Source organism: Pleurodeles waltl, chromosome 4_1, assembly GCF_031143425.1.
Source record: "Pleurodeles waltl isolate 20211129_DDA chromosome 4_1, aPleWal1.hap1.20221129, whole genome shotgun sequence".
Classification (NCBI taxonomy): Eukaryota; Metazoa; Chordata; class Amphibia; order Caudata; family Salamandridae; genus Pleurodeles; species Pleurodeles waltl.
Window position 1 is genome coordinate 297,099,639 of NC_090442.1, and position 17,059 is coordinate 297,116,697.

Genomic DNA, 17,059 nt, shown 5'->3' on the forward strand with positions numbered 1-17,059 from the left:
CTGCAGAGGGAATCCCGAGGCTTCCCCTGACCGCGACTCTTTGAACCTAAAGTCCCGACGCCTGGGAGAGACCCTGCACCCGCAGCCCCCAGGACCTGAAGGACCGGACTTTCACTGGAGAAGTGACCCCCAGGAGTCCCTCCCCCTTGCCCAAGTGGAGGTTTCCCCGAGGAATCCCCCCCTTGCCTGCCTACAGCGCTGAAGAGATCCCGAGATCTCTCATAGACTAACATTACAAACCCGACGCTTGTTTCTACGCTGCACCCGGCCGCCCCCGCGCTGCTGAGGGTGAAATTTCTGTGTGGACTTGTGTCCCCCCCGGTGCCCTACAAAACCCCCCTGGTCTGCCCTCCGAAGACGCGGGTACTTACCTGCAAGCAGACCGGAACCGGGGCACCCCCTTCTCTCCATTCTAGCCTATGTGTTTTGGGCACCACTTTGAACTCTGCACCTGACCGGCCCTGAGCTGCTGGTGTGGTGACTTTGGGGTTGCTCTGAACCCCCAACGGTGGGCTACCTTGGACCAAGAACTAAACCCTGTAAGTGTCTTACTTACCTGGTAAAACTAACAAAAACTTACCTCCCCCAGGAACTGTGAAAATTGCACTGTGTCCACTTTTAAAACAGCTATTTGTCAATAACTTGAAAAGTATACATGCAATTTTGATGATTTGAAGTTCCTAAAGTACTTACCTGCAATACCTTTCGAATGAGATATTACATGTAGAATTTGAACCTGTGGTTCTTAAAATAAACTAAGAAAAGATATTTTTTCTATATAAAAACCTATTGGCTGGATTTGTCTCTGAGTGTGTGTACCTCATTTATTGTCTATGTGTATGTACAACAAATGCTTAACACTACTCCTTGGATAAGCCTACTGCTCGACCACACTACCACAAAAATAGAGCATTAGTATTATCTCTTTTTACCACTATTTTACCTCTAAGGGGAACCCTTGGACTCTGTGCATGCTATTCCTTACTTTGAAATAGCACATACAGAGCCAACTTCCTACATTGGTGGATCAGCGGTGGGGTACAAGACTTTGCATTTGCTGGACTACTCAGCCAATACCTGATCACACGACAAATTCCAAAATTGTCATTAGAAATTGATTTTTGCAATTTGAAAAGTTTTCTAAATTCTTAAAAGACCTGCTAGGGCCTTGTGTTAGATCCTGTTTAGCATTTCTTTTAGAGTTTAAAAGTTTGTAAAAGTTTGAATTAGATTCTAGAACCAGTTGTAGATTCTTAAAAAGTATTCCAACTTTTAGAAGCAAAATGTCTAGCACAGATGTGACTGTGGTGGAACTCGACACCACACCTTACCTCCATCTTAAGATGAGGGAGCTAAGGTCACTCTGTAAAATAAAGAAAATAACAATGGGCCCCAAACCTACCAAAATACAGCTCCAGGAGCTTTTGGCAGAGTTTGAAAAGGCCAACCCCTCTGAGGGTGGCAACTCAGAGGAAGAGGATAGTGACTTGGAGGAAAATTCCCCCCTACCAGTCCTATCTAGGGAGAACAGGGTCCCTCAAACCCTGACTCCAAAAATAATAGTCAGAGATGCTGGTTCCCTCACAGGAGAGACCAACACCTCTGAAATCACTGAGGATAACTCCAGTGAAGAGGACATCCAGTTAGCCAGGATGGCCAAAAGATTGGCTTTGGAAAAGCAGCTCCTAGCCATAGAAAGGGAAAGAAAAGAGATGGGCCTAGGTCCCATCGATGGTGGCAGCAACTTAAATAGGGTCAGAGATTCTCCTGACATCCTAAAAATCCCCAAAGGGATTGTAACAAAATATGAAAATGGTGATGACATCACCAAATGGTTCACAGCTTTTGAGAGGGCTTGTGTAACCAGAAAAGTAAACAGATCTCACTGGGGTGCTCTCCTTTGGGAAATGTTCACTGGAAAGTGTAGGGATAGACTCCTCACACTCTCTGGAAAAGATGCAGAATCTTATGACCTCATGAAGGGTACCCTGATTGAGGGCTTTGGATTCTCCACTGAGGAGTATAGAATTAGGTTCAGGGGGGCTCAAAAATCCTCGAGCCAGACCTGGGTTGATTTTGTAGACTACTCAGTAAAAACACTAGATGGTTGGTTAACTGGAAATGAAGTGTGTGACTATGTTGGGCTTTATAATTTGTTTATGAAAGAACACATTTTAAGTAACTGCTTCAATGAAAAGTTGCATCAGTGTCTAGTAGACCTAGGTCCAATTTCTCCCCAAGAATTGGGAAAGAAGGCAGACCACTGGGTCAAGACTAGGGTAACCAAAACTTCCACTGGGGGTGACCAAAAGAAAGGGGTTACAAAAACTCCCCAGGAGAAAGTGGGTGACACTAGAAACAAAGAAAAAGAGTCCTCTGTAGGCCCCCAAAAACCAGAACAGGTGGGTGGGCCCCAAGACACAACCCAAAACAAAGGTGGGTACCAGGGTAAGAACTGGGATGCCACTAAGGCATGGTGCCACAACTGTAAACAGTCTGGGCACCACACCAAGGACACTTCTTGTCCCAAAAACAAACCCCAGAACAAAATTCCAGGGGTAACCAGTGTAGCCATGGGAGATGACTCCTCAGATGAGGAGGTCTTCATAGCCTTCAACTGGAAACAGGGCCCAACAGGTGAGTTGGAGATTCCAGAGGGAAGTAGACACTTCCACCACCTACTGGTGAATGGAATCCCAACCACTGCCCTGAGAGACACTTGTGCCAGTCACACTATTGTGCATGACAGGCTGGTGCTCTCAAACCAGTACATCCCAGGTGAGACTGCCAGGGTAAGAGTTAGCCTAGACAGGGTCACTAAGAGGCCTGTGGCTTTAGTACCCATAGAAGTGGGTGGCACTCTTAGCTGGAGAAGGGTAGTAGTCAGTACAGACCTCCCCCTTGATTGTCTCCTTGGAAATGACTACCCAGAGGTTAGTCAGAGCCCAAGAGAGGAACTGGTCCAGTGCCAGTCCTCTCCCAAGGATTCTGGAAGTCCTGCCTCTGCAGTAAATGCAAGCAGGCCCCAGAAGAAGAAAAAAAGAAAACAGAGTAGGAAGGGTGGACAACCTTTAGCCAAGGTTACAGCAAGCCAAGGAGATTCTGCTCCAGTAGGGGAGAACTCCAAAAATGGCTCTGATAAAGTCCAACCTGACCCACAAGAAGTCCTGGCTAGTCAGGCAACTGTTAAGCCTGAGTGGGTGGCTCCTCAGCTAACAGAAGAAAGAGTGGAAGAAGGGTGTTTACTACAAGATGTGGTAACCCCCCACTCTAATACAGCAGACAGGCACCCTGAACCCAAAGAAGTCTGTAACTTAGCCCCTTCCCTTGTAGGTGAAGAGCTAAGGGTGTGGTTCTGGGCACTGACAGCTGTCAGTGGCCTCTGCTGGGTGTTAGCCTTTATGGCTGCACTATCCTTGGCATGGTGGTCTGACCCCCTGCCAAATAACAAGTTAGGCCCCCTGACCCTGTTGGTCATGGTGGGGTTACTCCAGCTCTGGGTAACCTCTTTGGGTAAGCTAGGGGTGACCCTGGCTAAGATAAGATTAGCAGAGGTGGATACCTCTGACCTCAAAATAGAGAGAATGGGTGAAGACATAAAAAGCACAGACAAGAGGCAGTTCAGACTAGGTCCTATCACTGTGGAAGTGGGTCAGTTCCCCAGAGGGAATGACCTGAACAGGAGGATGTAAGGCAGAGTAGGCCCTGCAACAAACCAGCCATTTCCTCTACTCTTCCTCGCCTGACAGACTAGGAAGACTCTTCCAGCGTTGGCTGAGTCTCCTGGCCTGTGGGCTGGGGGGGGCTTGTGTAAAGAAATGGCTCCCTGTTGCAGTTACCCCCCACTTTTTGCCTGATACTGATGCTGACTTGACTGAGAAGTGTGCTGGGACCCTGCTAACCAGGCCCCAGCACCAGTGTTCCTTCACCTAAAATGTACCATTGTATCCACAATTGGCACACCCTGGCATTCAGATAAGTCCCTTGTAACTGGTACTTCTAGTACCAAGGGCCCTGATGCCAAGAAAGGTCTCTAAGGGCTGCAGCATGTCTTATGCCACCCTAGAGACCCCTCACTCAGCACAGACACACTGCTTACAAGCCTGTGTGTGCTAGTGAGAACAAAATGAGTAAGTCGACATGGCACTCCCCTCAGGGTGCCATGCCAGCCTCTCACTGCCTAGGCAGTATAGGTAAGACACCCCTCTAGCAGGCCTTACAGCCCTAAGGCAGGGTGCACTATACCATAGGTGAGGGTACCAGTGCATGAGCACTGTGCCCCTACAGTGTCTAAACAAAACCTTAGACATTGTAAGTGCAGGGTAGCCATAAGAGTATATGGTCTGGGAGTCTGTCAAACACGAACTCCACAGCACCATAATGGCTACACTGAAAACTGGGAAGTTTGGTATCAAACTTCTCAGCACAATAAATGCACACTGATGCCAGTGTACATTTTATTGTAAAATACACCCCAGAGGGCACCTTAGAGGTGCCCCCTGAAACTTAACCGACTATCTGTGTAGGCTGACTAGTTTTAGCAGCCTGCCACAAACCGAGACATGTTGCTGGCCCCATGGGGAGAGTGCCTTTGTCACTCTGAGGCCAGTAACAAAGCCTGCACTGGGTGGAGATGCTAACACCTCTCCCAGGCAGGAATTGTCACACCTGGCGGTGAGCCTCAAAGGCTCACCTCCTTTGTGCCAACCCAGCAGGACACTCCAGCTAGTGGAGTTGCCCGCCCCCTCCGGCCAGGCCCCACTTTTGGCGGCAAGGCCGGAGAAAATAATGAGAATAACAAGGAGGAGTCACTGGCCAGTCAGGACAGCCCCTAAGGTGTCCTGAGCTGAGGTGACTCTAACTTTTAGAAATCCTCCATCTTGCAGATGGAGGATTCCCCCAATAGGGTTAGGATTGTGACCCCCTCCCCTTGGGAGGAGGCACAAAGAGGGTGTACCCACTCTCAGGGCTAGTAGCCATTGGCTACTAACCCCCCAGACCTAAACACGCCCTTAAATTTAGTATTTAAGGGCTACCCTGAACCCTAGAAAATTAGATTCCTGCAACAAGAAGAAGGACTGCCCAGCTGAAAACCCCTGCAGCGGAAGACCAGAAGACGATAACTGCCTTGGCTCCAGAAACTCACCGGCCTGTCTCCTGCCTTCCAAAGATCCTGCTCCAGCGACGCCTTCCGAAGGGACCAGCGACCTCGACATCCTCTGAGGACTGCCCCTGCTTCGAAAAGACAAGAAACTCCCGAGGACAGCGGACCTGCTCCAAGAAAAGCTGCAACTTGGTTTCCAGCAGCTTTAAAGAACCCTGCAAGCTCCCCGCAAGAAGCGTGAGACTTGCAACACTGCACCCGGCGACCCCGACTCGGCTGGTGGCGATCCAACACCTCAGGAGGGACCCCAGGACTACTCTGATACTGTGAGTACCAAAACCTGTCCCCCCTGAGCCCCCACAGCGCCGCCTGCAGAGGGAATCCCGAGGCTTCCCCTGACCGCGACTCTTTGAACCTAAAGTCCCGACGCCTGGGAGAGACCCTGCACCCGCAGCCCCCAGGACCTGAAGGACCGGACTTTCACTGGAGAAGTGACCCCCAGGAGTCCCTCCCCCTTGCCCAAGTGGAGGTTTCCCCGAGGAATCCCCCCCTTGCCTGCCTACAGCGCTGAAGAGATCCCGAGATCTCTCATAGACTAACATTACAAACCCGACGCTTGTTTCTACGCTGCACCCGGCCGCCCCCGCGCTGCTGAGGGTGAAATTTCTGTGTGGACTTGTGTCCCCCCCGGTGCCCTACAAAACCCCCCTGGTCTGCCCTCCGAAGACGCGGGTACTTACCTGCAAGCAGACCGGAACCGGGGCACCCCCTTCTCTCCATTCTAGCCTATGTGTTTTGGGCACCACTTTGAACTCTGCACCTGACCGGCCCTGAGCTGCTGGTGTGGTGACTTTGGGGTTGCTCTGAACCCCCAACGGTGGGCTACCTTGGACCAAGAACTAAACCCTGTAAGTGTCTTACTTACCTGGTAAAACTAACAAAAACTTACCTCCCCCAGGAACTGTGAAAATTGCACTAAGTGTCCACTTTTAAAACAGCTATTTGTCAATAACTTGAAAAGTATACATGCAATTTTGATGATTTGAAGTTCCTAAAGTACTTACCTGCAATACCTTTCGAATGAGATATTACATGTAGAATTTGAACCTGTGGTTCTTAAAATAAACTAAGAAAAGATATTTTTTCTATATAAAAACCTATTGGCTGGATTTGTCTCTGAGTGTGTGTACCTCATTTATTGTCTATGTGTATGTACAACAAATGCTTAACACTACTCCTTGGATAAGCCTACTGCTCGACCACACTACCACAAAAATAGAGCATTAGTATTATCTCTTTTTACCACTATTTTACCTCTAAGGGGAACCCTTGGACTCTGTGCATGCTATTCCTTACTTTGAAATAGCACATACAGAGCCAACTTCCTACAGTAGGAATGTATTCCTGTGAATGACAGATGTCTGGCCCCATACAGGGATTAAGACCCCAATGCCCAAAGCTGTGACGCTGACGTCACTGGCCTACAGTGGATACTAACATAGACTACAATGGCAATGAGGGGCTTTAGAAAGGTAATTCCTGCATCATGGGTCTCATTGTACAAAGCTGATTTAGTGCCTGCCTCCCATCTCCTGCGCAGCATTGAACAGGCAGCCCAGTCTTAAATACTTCGACTTGTCTAGAGGTACAATAGTACTGCTAAATAAATAAATCTATTTAATATTTTTTTTATGTAAACCTGTAGGAATTTCAGAGGGGCATAGCCCACGAGACCTAATGGAGAAACCTCCTCTGATCATGACACTGCAGGGTAGCTGAGAAGGAAAATCTGAAGAATCTCCACAGAGGTCATAATCTGGGTCACTTTTTCAGCTCTGAAGAAGGGGTCCTCTCTGGCACACAGGGTCCAGCACCTCCCACAACATTGCCTGCAACATTCCACAGCTGGCAGACTGGCACTCTATCAATCAATCACAAAAATTATAGAGCGCGCTACTCACCCGTGAGGGTTTCAAGGCGCTTGTGGGAGGGGTGAGGGGGTTACTGTTCGAACAACCATGTCTTGAGGTTTTTTCTGAAGAGTAGGAGGTCTTCGGTTTTGCGGAGGTTGGTGGGGAGGGACTTCCAGGTTGTGGGGGGGAGATAAGAGAAGGCCCTGCCTCATGTGGTGGTTCGTTGGATGCGGGGGACTGTAGCTAGTGCGAGGTCGGCTGATCGGAGGTTGCGGGTAGGAGTGTGGAAGTTCCCTCTTTCGTTGAGATAGGTCGGGCCGGTGTTGTGGAGGGATTTGTGTGCGTGGATGAGGATCTTCAAAGTGATTCTCTTGTCTATGGGGAGCCAGTGAAGGGATTTGAGGTGTGGTGAGATTCGTTCGTGGCGGGGGAGGCCAAGGACGAGGCGTGCGGCTGTGTCCTGGATTCTCTGGAGTTCCTGATGAATCTGCCCACTTTAGCCACTTGAATCACTGAGAGAATTGTCAAAACTGATAGTTCTGACATTGGTTAACATTAACAACACAGGAGAAGCTTACCTGGCACACCAGTATACAGACCTGCCAAAAGGAAAAACTCACAGTTTGAGGCGGGGCATGGTCTTGGAGGGGGCAGAGCCTTGTGCCTATAGGTGCCTAGGAGGCACTTCTATGCCTACCCCCACCAATACCCCCCCTGTTTAAAACAAGCCTCCTGCGTCTGGTGCTGAAGTCCTGGGGAGTTTTCACACCCCATAATAGACATCAGCTTTTAAAAGCCTCCAAAAACAACGAGCTAGAAATCCACTCTTTGCGGTATTTCCCTGCTTGTTTTTCCTACCACCGTGTGATATTGGCTCCTCACCAGGTGAATGTGTGAAGGGAGCCATTATCATGTGACACATGGTAGCCCTGTGTGAGTTGGCAGGTCTGAGTATATTCAGAGCAGGCAATGTGATGTGATGAGAGCAAGGACAGACTAGAAAAAACCTTGGGCATAGTCATCCTTAAATGCCATGGAGAGGACCCTGAATATACACTTTCACATCCAATAAGACCTGCTCACAAAAGAGTAGAAATGCAGTGTGGAAATCCCTTCAAATTGCCAACGGGATATTTTATGAGATATACGTGAAAGCCATTCTACACCCCATGCCAGCCGTGTGAAATCCAAGAAAGACATGTCCACTTGTTAGATACCATTCCAGACCCCGAAAGATGAGCCGTAGAGAAAAAGATAATACAAAAAAGCGGTTCAAATTGTAAAAATTGGAACCCACAAGGACAAGCTCTCCATCAAAAATGTACACTGAAAATAATTTCTGCATAGAAGGACACTGATTTTAGAGTGATAAGAAGCTCTAGGTGGAAGAGATACACCTGGCAGCGCAGATTCCTCAATAAAGCCCATGATGAAGTCACTGCTCGTTACAAACTTAAAAGGCAACATGTGGTGTGTGAGAGGAATCTCTTGCACTGACAGAATCAGTTAGCTTCTTGTACGCTGCAAACAGCCAGCAATAATTAACATCCCTGACATTGGGTTCTTCTGGCTTTCTTGGTACCTGTGAGGCCAAAGGTAAAGGGGTTGAAACAATTGTTTACATATATACCAATGGGCTAATGGGCTTGTAGACCAGGAAGTTCACTGCCAGGAAGGATGTTACTTTTAGGACTCAAAGAAAAGTCATAAGAAATGTGAATGGGATTGGTGGTTTCATGGGACTAGCCAAACTGCTGTTAGACTAAACATCTAAATCTGTACTGTTCACAATAGTGACGTTGCAGTCCCACCTAAAAGAGAACCTTCAGAAAGAAAAAGGAAATTAGAAATGCTGCAGGAAGACCGAGGGAATGGCACAACATGGGTGACTAACATGCACTGTACCCAAATAAAACCTCACACAGGATCCATTTGCCCTCCGCTTCTGATAAAGAAACTAGGACGTATATGTATATGTCCAGCTATGCAGCACATCAGTCCCGAAACCTTTTGCGGCCATGCCACCCAAACACATCCAAAATTAGCTTTTCAGGCACAGATAATCCCCAAGTGGTCATGTTGTATACATGTACAATTCCCTTGTAACATACCTTAAGGTTTTGCTGAGAAGCGCAATAACAGTATTTGGAAGTGGAAGAAGGCTTTCTGGAAATGTTTCAAAAGATTTTCGACCCCACATAATTAAATTCTTCTTACCTAATACAAAATAAAATATATTTTTATGTTATATGCAGAGAGTATCACATTGCACTGTTTATTTAAGTTAACTAAAACAAAAAAAATACAGTAAAATCTCTATAATGTAACTTAGTCTAATTAGTCGGTCATTTTGCCCCTAATTTTGATGGCAGCAAAAATACCATAACAAGCCAAAAGACTATTCAACAGCTGTAGAAACAGTAAAGCATCTAGTAAAGCCATGATCGTGGCCAATGGAATTATGCAGCAGGAGAGGACCAAATTATGCAACAGGGTTGACTAAATTATGCAGCTAGAAAAAAGAACGTATGTGACATAATGCTGCACATTTTGTGATAGCATTACTTCATAATCCTGTCATTTGTTTCATATGTTAATACTGTCCGGGCAAAGGGGCCAACTTATTAGTATCAGTTTAACATCCAAACACAATAAAAGGCAACTAAAAGATGACCAAGTAACCTTTGCATAGATCTTTTCTTTTTGTGGAAACACAGGTCCCTGAGATTTCAGTAACTGATACAATCTGCAGAATATGCAGCAGATGATGAATTATGTGGCAGATGCAGCAAATCCATAGTTATATGGAAAATGCAGTAATGTCACACCACATATCGGAGCACGACCTGTGGCTCACTCCACTGCCTCCCTGGCCTTCAGCGTTATATGGCAGGACATCCTAAAAACTTGCCTGCAGCCTGGGGAGTCCTGGAAAGGGCTGCAGAGGGCCATCCTTCACTTCACTTGTTGGGTGGGCTGGAGGAAATCCTCTTCTTGCTCTCTGGGGGTTCTTCGTCCCAGGTTTCCTGAGGAAGGGTTTTACCTAATCAACCCACCATGGAGGCTCTATCATATATTCCTTCCAGCTTTTCCCACTCCATCATGGCAACCTCACTTCTTCCTCTATGTCACTTCCTCTTTTTGTGCATATAAGAAGCAGAACTGTCTTTCTCCTTTGTGTTGCAATACTCCATTGTCCTGCTGGTGTATTTTCGCTCCTGCTGGTCTATCTTCGCTCTTGTTGGTGTCTCCTCACTCCTATTGGTGTATCACCACTCCTCCTCATGTCTCTTTGCTCCTGCTGCTGATTCTTGCTCCTGCTGCCTCCCTTCAGAACCTTTTTATTCTCCTGGTTCTGGCATTTCTAGTAACCTTATCTGCGCCTTCTGAGTCTTGCTGCAGTCCTGGTCTTTTTCCATCACTCCCAGTCCTCATCAGCCTCCCGGATGCCTCCGATTGCCATCAGAGATTTTTTTATCTTCAAGGTTTTTCTTTCTGGGAGCTTCTTCTGGACGGCACAATCTTTTTAGATGTTCCATTGTCAGTGGCATAAGGGGTCACCCCTACCTTTGGCAGACAATGTCAGTCAAAACCTGGACTTGCAGATTTTCCCATCGCTCCAAGGCTGTAAATAGAAGTCTGTCCACTGAGGAACCTGACAAGTGACTGCAGAATTGCAGAATCACATAATTCCAGCGGCCCTGGTTATAGGCTTTAAACAAAGGAACCAGGGGTCTGATGTAGTAGCCTGTCACTTTGGAAGTATGTAACTTTGAAAGTTTTTATCTGTAGAAATTGTCTTTTATCTGTGTCTTTTTGGGGGAGGATTTTTACAGTGTTTGTAGGGTTGGAAAGGACAAGGGAAGAGCCTGTTAGAGCTCTATGTGGTTGAACAAGCAGGTGGCTATTTTTGTTGTACCACCATGCTGTTTCTTGCGCTGCAGGGTATCGCTCCAGTTTGGATAATCCCGATTTAGCCAATGATATTTAAACGTGCTGGTGCATGGATGTCATAAAGGTGAGGCCCTTGATGCAGAGATGCTTGTAAATGAGCAGTGTCACTTTGGAAGTTTGGAACTTTAAACATTTTTCTCTGAAAAATTGTCTTGTATCTGTGTCTTAGTGGGGAAGGATTTTTACTGTGTTTGGGGGTTGGAAAGGACGAGGAAAGAGCATGTTTGAGCTCTAGGTGGTTGAATTGGCGGGAGGGCATTTTTGTTATGCCATCATGCCGTTTTGTTGTGCCACAACGCTGCAGGGTAGCGCTCCAGCTTGGACGCTCCCACTTTAGCCCATGACATTTAAACACACTGGTGCACAGACGTGCAGTGGGCATGCCTAAGGCAAGCCTGTCTGCACCCGTTTGCGCCTGGGCGTGTCAACGGGCCAGGGAGACTGCCGGTTTTGGCACAGAAGGTAAGTGTATCACCTACCAAAGACAAGCTATGCTAGGAAAAAAGTGTAAGTTGAGCTGCATGGGTGGGATGAGCGTACATCACGAAGATTTGGAAGGGTGGCAGTGTGAGATATGTAATTGGACCTGTGAGAGTGGGAAGGGAACACTGGGGGGAGATATTTGCCCTGCCAGACATGGTTCAGGGATAGGAATATGGGAATTCTAGTTAGGGGAGAAAGAGATCTCAAATACGCCTTGCTCAATGCACGCTCAGTGATTAAACATAGTTTAGCGATTTGAGAGGTTATTGGAGCTACCCAACTTGACTGTCTGTTTGTGACTGTAACCTGCGCCAAAGAAGACGCTGGTCTGGATTTTGCAATTGCTATCCTGCCAGATTTTGGTGTAATGAGATTAGAAAGGGAGGGCGGGGGGGGGGGCAGGTACTGCAATTTATTTTACAGAACATTTGAGCTGCATGTTTGAATCTATTAAAACTATGGGTGCTGGCTGCGAAATAGGACATTTTACCATCCTACTGAAAAACATAAAGAGACTGGAAGGTTTGTTAATCTATCACCCCCCTCAGCCCTCCGCCAGTCCCAGAAAGCATTTTCTTGATCACTGATGGGAAGTGATTGAGCTTCTCATTGCGTGCAAAAATTTAGTCATTTTGAGGGACTTCAACTTTTATTTAGGACAGACACAAGATTCAGAAACAGCTACTCTGGGAGATCCTATGGGCATTTTTGGCCTCACACAATGGGTCAAGCTTCCAACCCATGTAGCAGGACACACCCTTGATGGGATTTTTACATCCACACAGTTATTAAACTGTTGCAATTAGACTGGCAGACCATTATCTCATTCTTCCAATGTTCTTGGAGGCCAGTGAAGCGAAAAGGGAGGTGTGTTAGCAAGAACACTAGGAACTGAGATAAAACTAATGTGAGGGATTTCTGTCAGGTGCTGGAGCCAAATAAGGAGAAAGTTCTTGTCAAACAGCATTGCCCATCTGAAAAGTTTCATAACTGGATCCATCAGGCAGTAGAAGAAGCTACCCATTTAAGGAAGTCTGGCCCGAAGAGCAGGTCGACACCCTCTGCACAATGGTTTTCTCGGATCTGAAAGATTGCCATAAGCAACGTAGAAGGCAGGAATGTAGGTGGAGACAGGATCCCTGTCAGAAGGAAACAGTTAAACTGAGAGAGTTCACACTTATTTACAAAAGGGCCTTTAGAACAGTTTAATCTAACTATTTTGTTCAGAAGACTGAGTCCGCCATAAATGCCCTTAGAGAATTCTTTAATACTGTTCACATTTTGAGCGCACCACCGCCTTTGCAGGGAATTGAGAATTCTCAACCATTCTGTGAAGAAGTGGCTGAGTTTTTTAAGGATAAGATTCTGAAGATCTTTGCAGAGTTTGAGTCTCCTAGTAAGGGGGAGAGGCAAGAGCTGGGGAAGGAGAATTGACGCAGTTAGGGAGTGTGGATGGTGGGTTGTCAGCTCTACCTGGTAGCAAATGTATGGATAGATTTTCACCTCTCCTGGCCGCTACGATTAAGGCTCTGTTAGCCGGCTGTACTTATGACTCACCTGGTTACCCAGAAACCTCAAAATTTGGCAAAAAAAACACTTTTTCCTCACATTTCGGTGATAGAAAGTTCTGGAATCTAAGAGGAGCCACAAATTTCCTTCCACCCAGCATTCCCCCAAGTCTTCTGATAAAAATGGTACCTCACTTGTGTGGGCAGGCCTAGTGCCTGTGTCAGGAATAGATCACACAACGGTCAATGTTAGTCCTTACATGAGGGCAACTTTTCAATCAATCAAGGAATTTGTAAAGTGCTCTACTCACCCGTGAGGCTCTCAAGGTGCTGAGAAGGGGTTAGAGGAAGGGGGAGGTGCTGCTACTACTCGAACAGCCAGATCTTGAGAAGTCTCCTGAAGGTAAGGAAGTCTTTGGTCAGACGCAGGTGGGTGGGAAGAGTGTTCCACATCTTGGCAGCAAGGTGCCAGAATAATCTGCCGGCGGTTGTAGTTCTGCGGATGCGTGGGACGGTTGTAAGGTCGGCGGAGTGGAGATTCCGGGTGGGGGTGTAGAAGGAGAGCCGTCTGTTGAGCTATTCTGGCCCGGTGTTGTGCAGTGCTTTGTGAGCGTGGGTGAGGAGTTTGAAGGTGTTGACCCTGGGCTGATCCATTCCTGACACAACCACTAGGTAACGCTACCAGCAACTCAAGTAGGGTAGCGTTTTTATCAAGACAGGTGGGGACACACTGGGTGATAGGAATTCTGTGGATCCCAGCATATTCCTGTAGTTTGTGTGACAGAAATGCAAAATTTCAACATTTCACCTTTTCAGAGTATTCTGGGTAAGAAAACTTTGGGAAATCCACACAAGCCACACCTCTGTGGACTCCCCAGGGTGTCTAGTTTCCAGAAATGTCTGGGTTTGGTAGGTTTCCCTATATGGCCGCCGAGACCAGGACCAAAAACACAGGTGCCTGCCTCACAAATCCAGGTTGTTTTATGATAGATAATTTTGCTGTCTCCACAATATGATTTGGGTGGAGGAATTTAGAGCTGAACTAAATTGGGGATCTCCCAAGAGAGCACTCTCTCTGTGCTTGCCACCGCATGCACTTGCTCTCTGGGTTGGGCTAACCCGCTATTGTCCCGCTGCACAGACTGTGCTTTCAAAGGGACAGCATGACTGTCCTCATCACCTCCCTCAGAATCACTGGAAAAGGAGTTATCGGATGGGACTCCTCCAACTGAAAAATCACTCCCATAGTCTGCACCATTGTCCTATCCCTCAGATGCTGCCTCGGTCGCTGATCCTACATCAGAGCTGTCCTCTAACCCGAGTTAGGGCTTGAGCAGCAGACATCCAACAAGATGCCATCTCTGCAAGTGGCTAAACTCTCGCTCTAAAACACTAGCCTACGTAGACAGTCACAAAATTGCTGGTGGGTGTGTGTGATGCATGCAACAGTAAAGGTCACATTACCTTCGCTTCATCCCTCAATCAGCACCTTCTCTCAAGACACTCAAAAATACAAAAAAGACACACTATTACTTCACCTTGCCACATACCAATCGTCACAGTCTTAAGTGCCTCTAGCCCCCAGTCCAACAATCATTATTGGTGCTCCCACTCCAATGACCTCCTCCTCGGATTCCCTTACTACCACTCAGCAAAAGTGCCCTTCATCTCTCCAAAGCCGGCCTAGCACATACATTTCATTTGTATTATAGTGCAGGTAATGGCTGGCTTTACTAATCCACTCAGCTATTCACATATAATACAGTTTTGATCTTTGCAGTATGCATACTACTTTATGGCATCAAAACTGCCTATAGACAAAAGTCAGATACTTTTCTAGCAGAAACATAATCACAAGAGTTACTTGACTTTTTTATTGCTGCCTAAAAGCTACAGTTGAAATGCGTCAGTCGAAGTATGTGCATTGCTTTGAAGATGCAAGCTGCAAGAGAACTGGAGCCGAATATATATATATATATATATATATATATATATATATATATATATTTATGTATATATATATATATATATATATATATATATATATATATATATATACATAAATATATATATATATATCTATATATATGTATAGAGATCACTTTTATATGTGGGTGAGGTTTCCCTGGGGGCCAATCGCAGCCCCCAGGGAAACCACGCACGCACTGAGGAAAGTGATCTCCCTATATATATATATATATATATATAATATATATATATATATATATAAGTATATATATATATATATATAAATATAGGAATCCAAAGCGGCTCAGTTCAAAAGGGCACCGCGCTCAGATATCGGTGCAGCTGCTCTGGGCGAGCCGTGCCCATGAAGAAAATATGCAGATCAAGAAGTAGCAGCGCACTCCATCAAGGTTCACTAATACCCTTGATGGAGTGCACTGCTATTTCTTGATCTGCATATATATATATATATATATATATATATATATATACTCATATATATAGATAGATATCTATATACATATATAGATATGTCTATCTATGTAGATAGATATATCTATATATATCTACATATAGATATATATATATTTTTTAATAGCTGTATAGTTCCCCTGGGGGGCCCTAGTGCCCCCCAGGAAAACCATAAAGGAAATAAAAATATTGCCCCCACAGGGGGTCACTCCTGCTCTCCAGCGACCCCTGTCAATTTCATTAGTTTTAAATTATTTTTAACCCTTGTGGGGCCACAGGGGTAAAATCTCTTTATTTATTTTTTAAATGTGCCCATGGGGGGGGGGGCAGCTCGTTTTCAGAGAGGGCTGACCCCCCCAAATGAAACCCCTGGTGTCTAGTGGTGTTTCCTGTGATCCAGGGCCAGGAAACTGCTTCAGGAAGGCCTTGTTTGAAAGGGGAGAATCTCCCCTTTTAAACTAGGCCTTCCTGAATGGTGGGGATGCCTGTTTGGGCCCATGTTACCCACCGGAGTAGGAAGCAGCCTTACCTGCTGCTTCCTGCTCTGGTGCGAAAAACAAGTGTGATGTCAGGGGTGGGTGGGGAGGTGGGGGGAGACATGGAAGCTTTTCTGTGTCTCCCGATAGGGGATTAAATAAAAACTAATCCTCCGGTGCAATGCACCAGAGGATTTTTCAAACCTCCATCTTGTGTTGGCGCCAGTGGCCGATGCCCGCACTAAAGAGGTTAATAGAATTAGCATTCAACCAGCCCCTCAGAAATTATAACAAAAAGTGCACAGTGCCCATTGAAAATCCAGTTAACAGTGTTCTCTCATATGTATTGTGAACAAGATGTAAATAAAGTTCCATACCATCAATTAAAAAAACGTACAGAATGTTAGATCAGCTCCGCAGGCTCCCTATTTATTTGTCTCCACTGAGAAAAAGTATTTTTAGTTTCAAATGTAACTTTCATTTCTAGGAGTCAGACTTTAATAAAAAGCTCCTGTCTGCCACGCATGCCACATACTTCTGGTATTTTTTGGTAGACTACCTTCTCTATGCAGTCCTTGATTACTTATCTACTTAGTTTTGTGGACCGCCCTCTAGATTGAGATCCACAATAAAATAATTTGATGAAGTCCTCTAGATAACTCAGACCACGTTATTCATGGCAAGATAAATAAGCTAAAGACTGAACACAACTTTCAGGCTTTAGCTTTAAAGAAATACTAATGATGTTACAAGGTACAATTTTTAATCTTTCTACAGTGTCTTCTGCATGAGATTCTTCTCTCGGAGAAGCCCGGTGGACTATATTTCAGCAGGTATATGCACTGAGTAAACTCAATGATTGCATTCTGTTAGATTTACTATTTGAGATTAGTGTGGTTTATTGTATGAGTTGGTTAAAGGATAACAATCTCATTTTAGGCCCGATTTACAAAAAAGTTTGAGCATCTATATTCCATCTATTGCCTTCTAAAATGGCAATTTACAATTGGTAGAACTTTACATTGTAAACTAAACTTGAAATTGCAAAATGAATTTCTAATTTCATTGAATTGTCACGTTGACAAGTTTAAAATTAGGGAGTGCTGAGGGCCAGGGTCATGGACGTCATTTAGGGGTTGCCAGGGGTCGCACTTGCTATCCCTGGCTTGACCCTTGTGGCCC

General features: G+C 45.9%; 1 protein-coding gene across 2 annotated transcripts in view; it reads right to left on the reverse strand.

Moving 5' to 3' along the window:
* Positions 1-17,059, reverse strand: part of LOC138287702 (dihydrofolate reductase-like) — a 194,006-nt gene that overhangs the window by 30,567 nt on the left and 146,380 nt on the right. For both annotated transcript variants that reach the window (XM_069228378.1, XM_069228377.1), the window contains exon 4: positions 9,129-9,234. In XM_069228378.1, the coding sequence (XP_069084479.1) occupies positions 9,129-9,234 (106 nt within the window). The remainder of the gene's footprint in view (positions 1-9,128; positions 9,235-17,059) is intronic.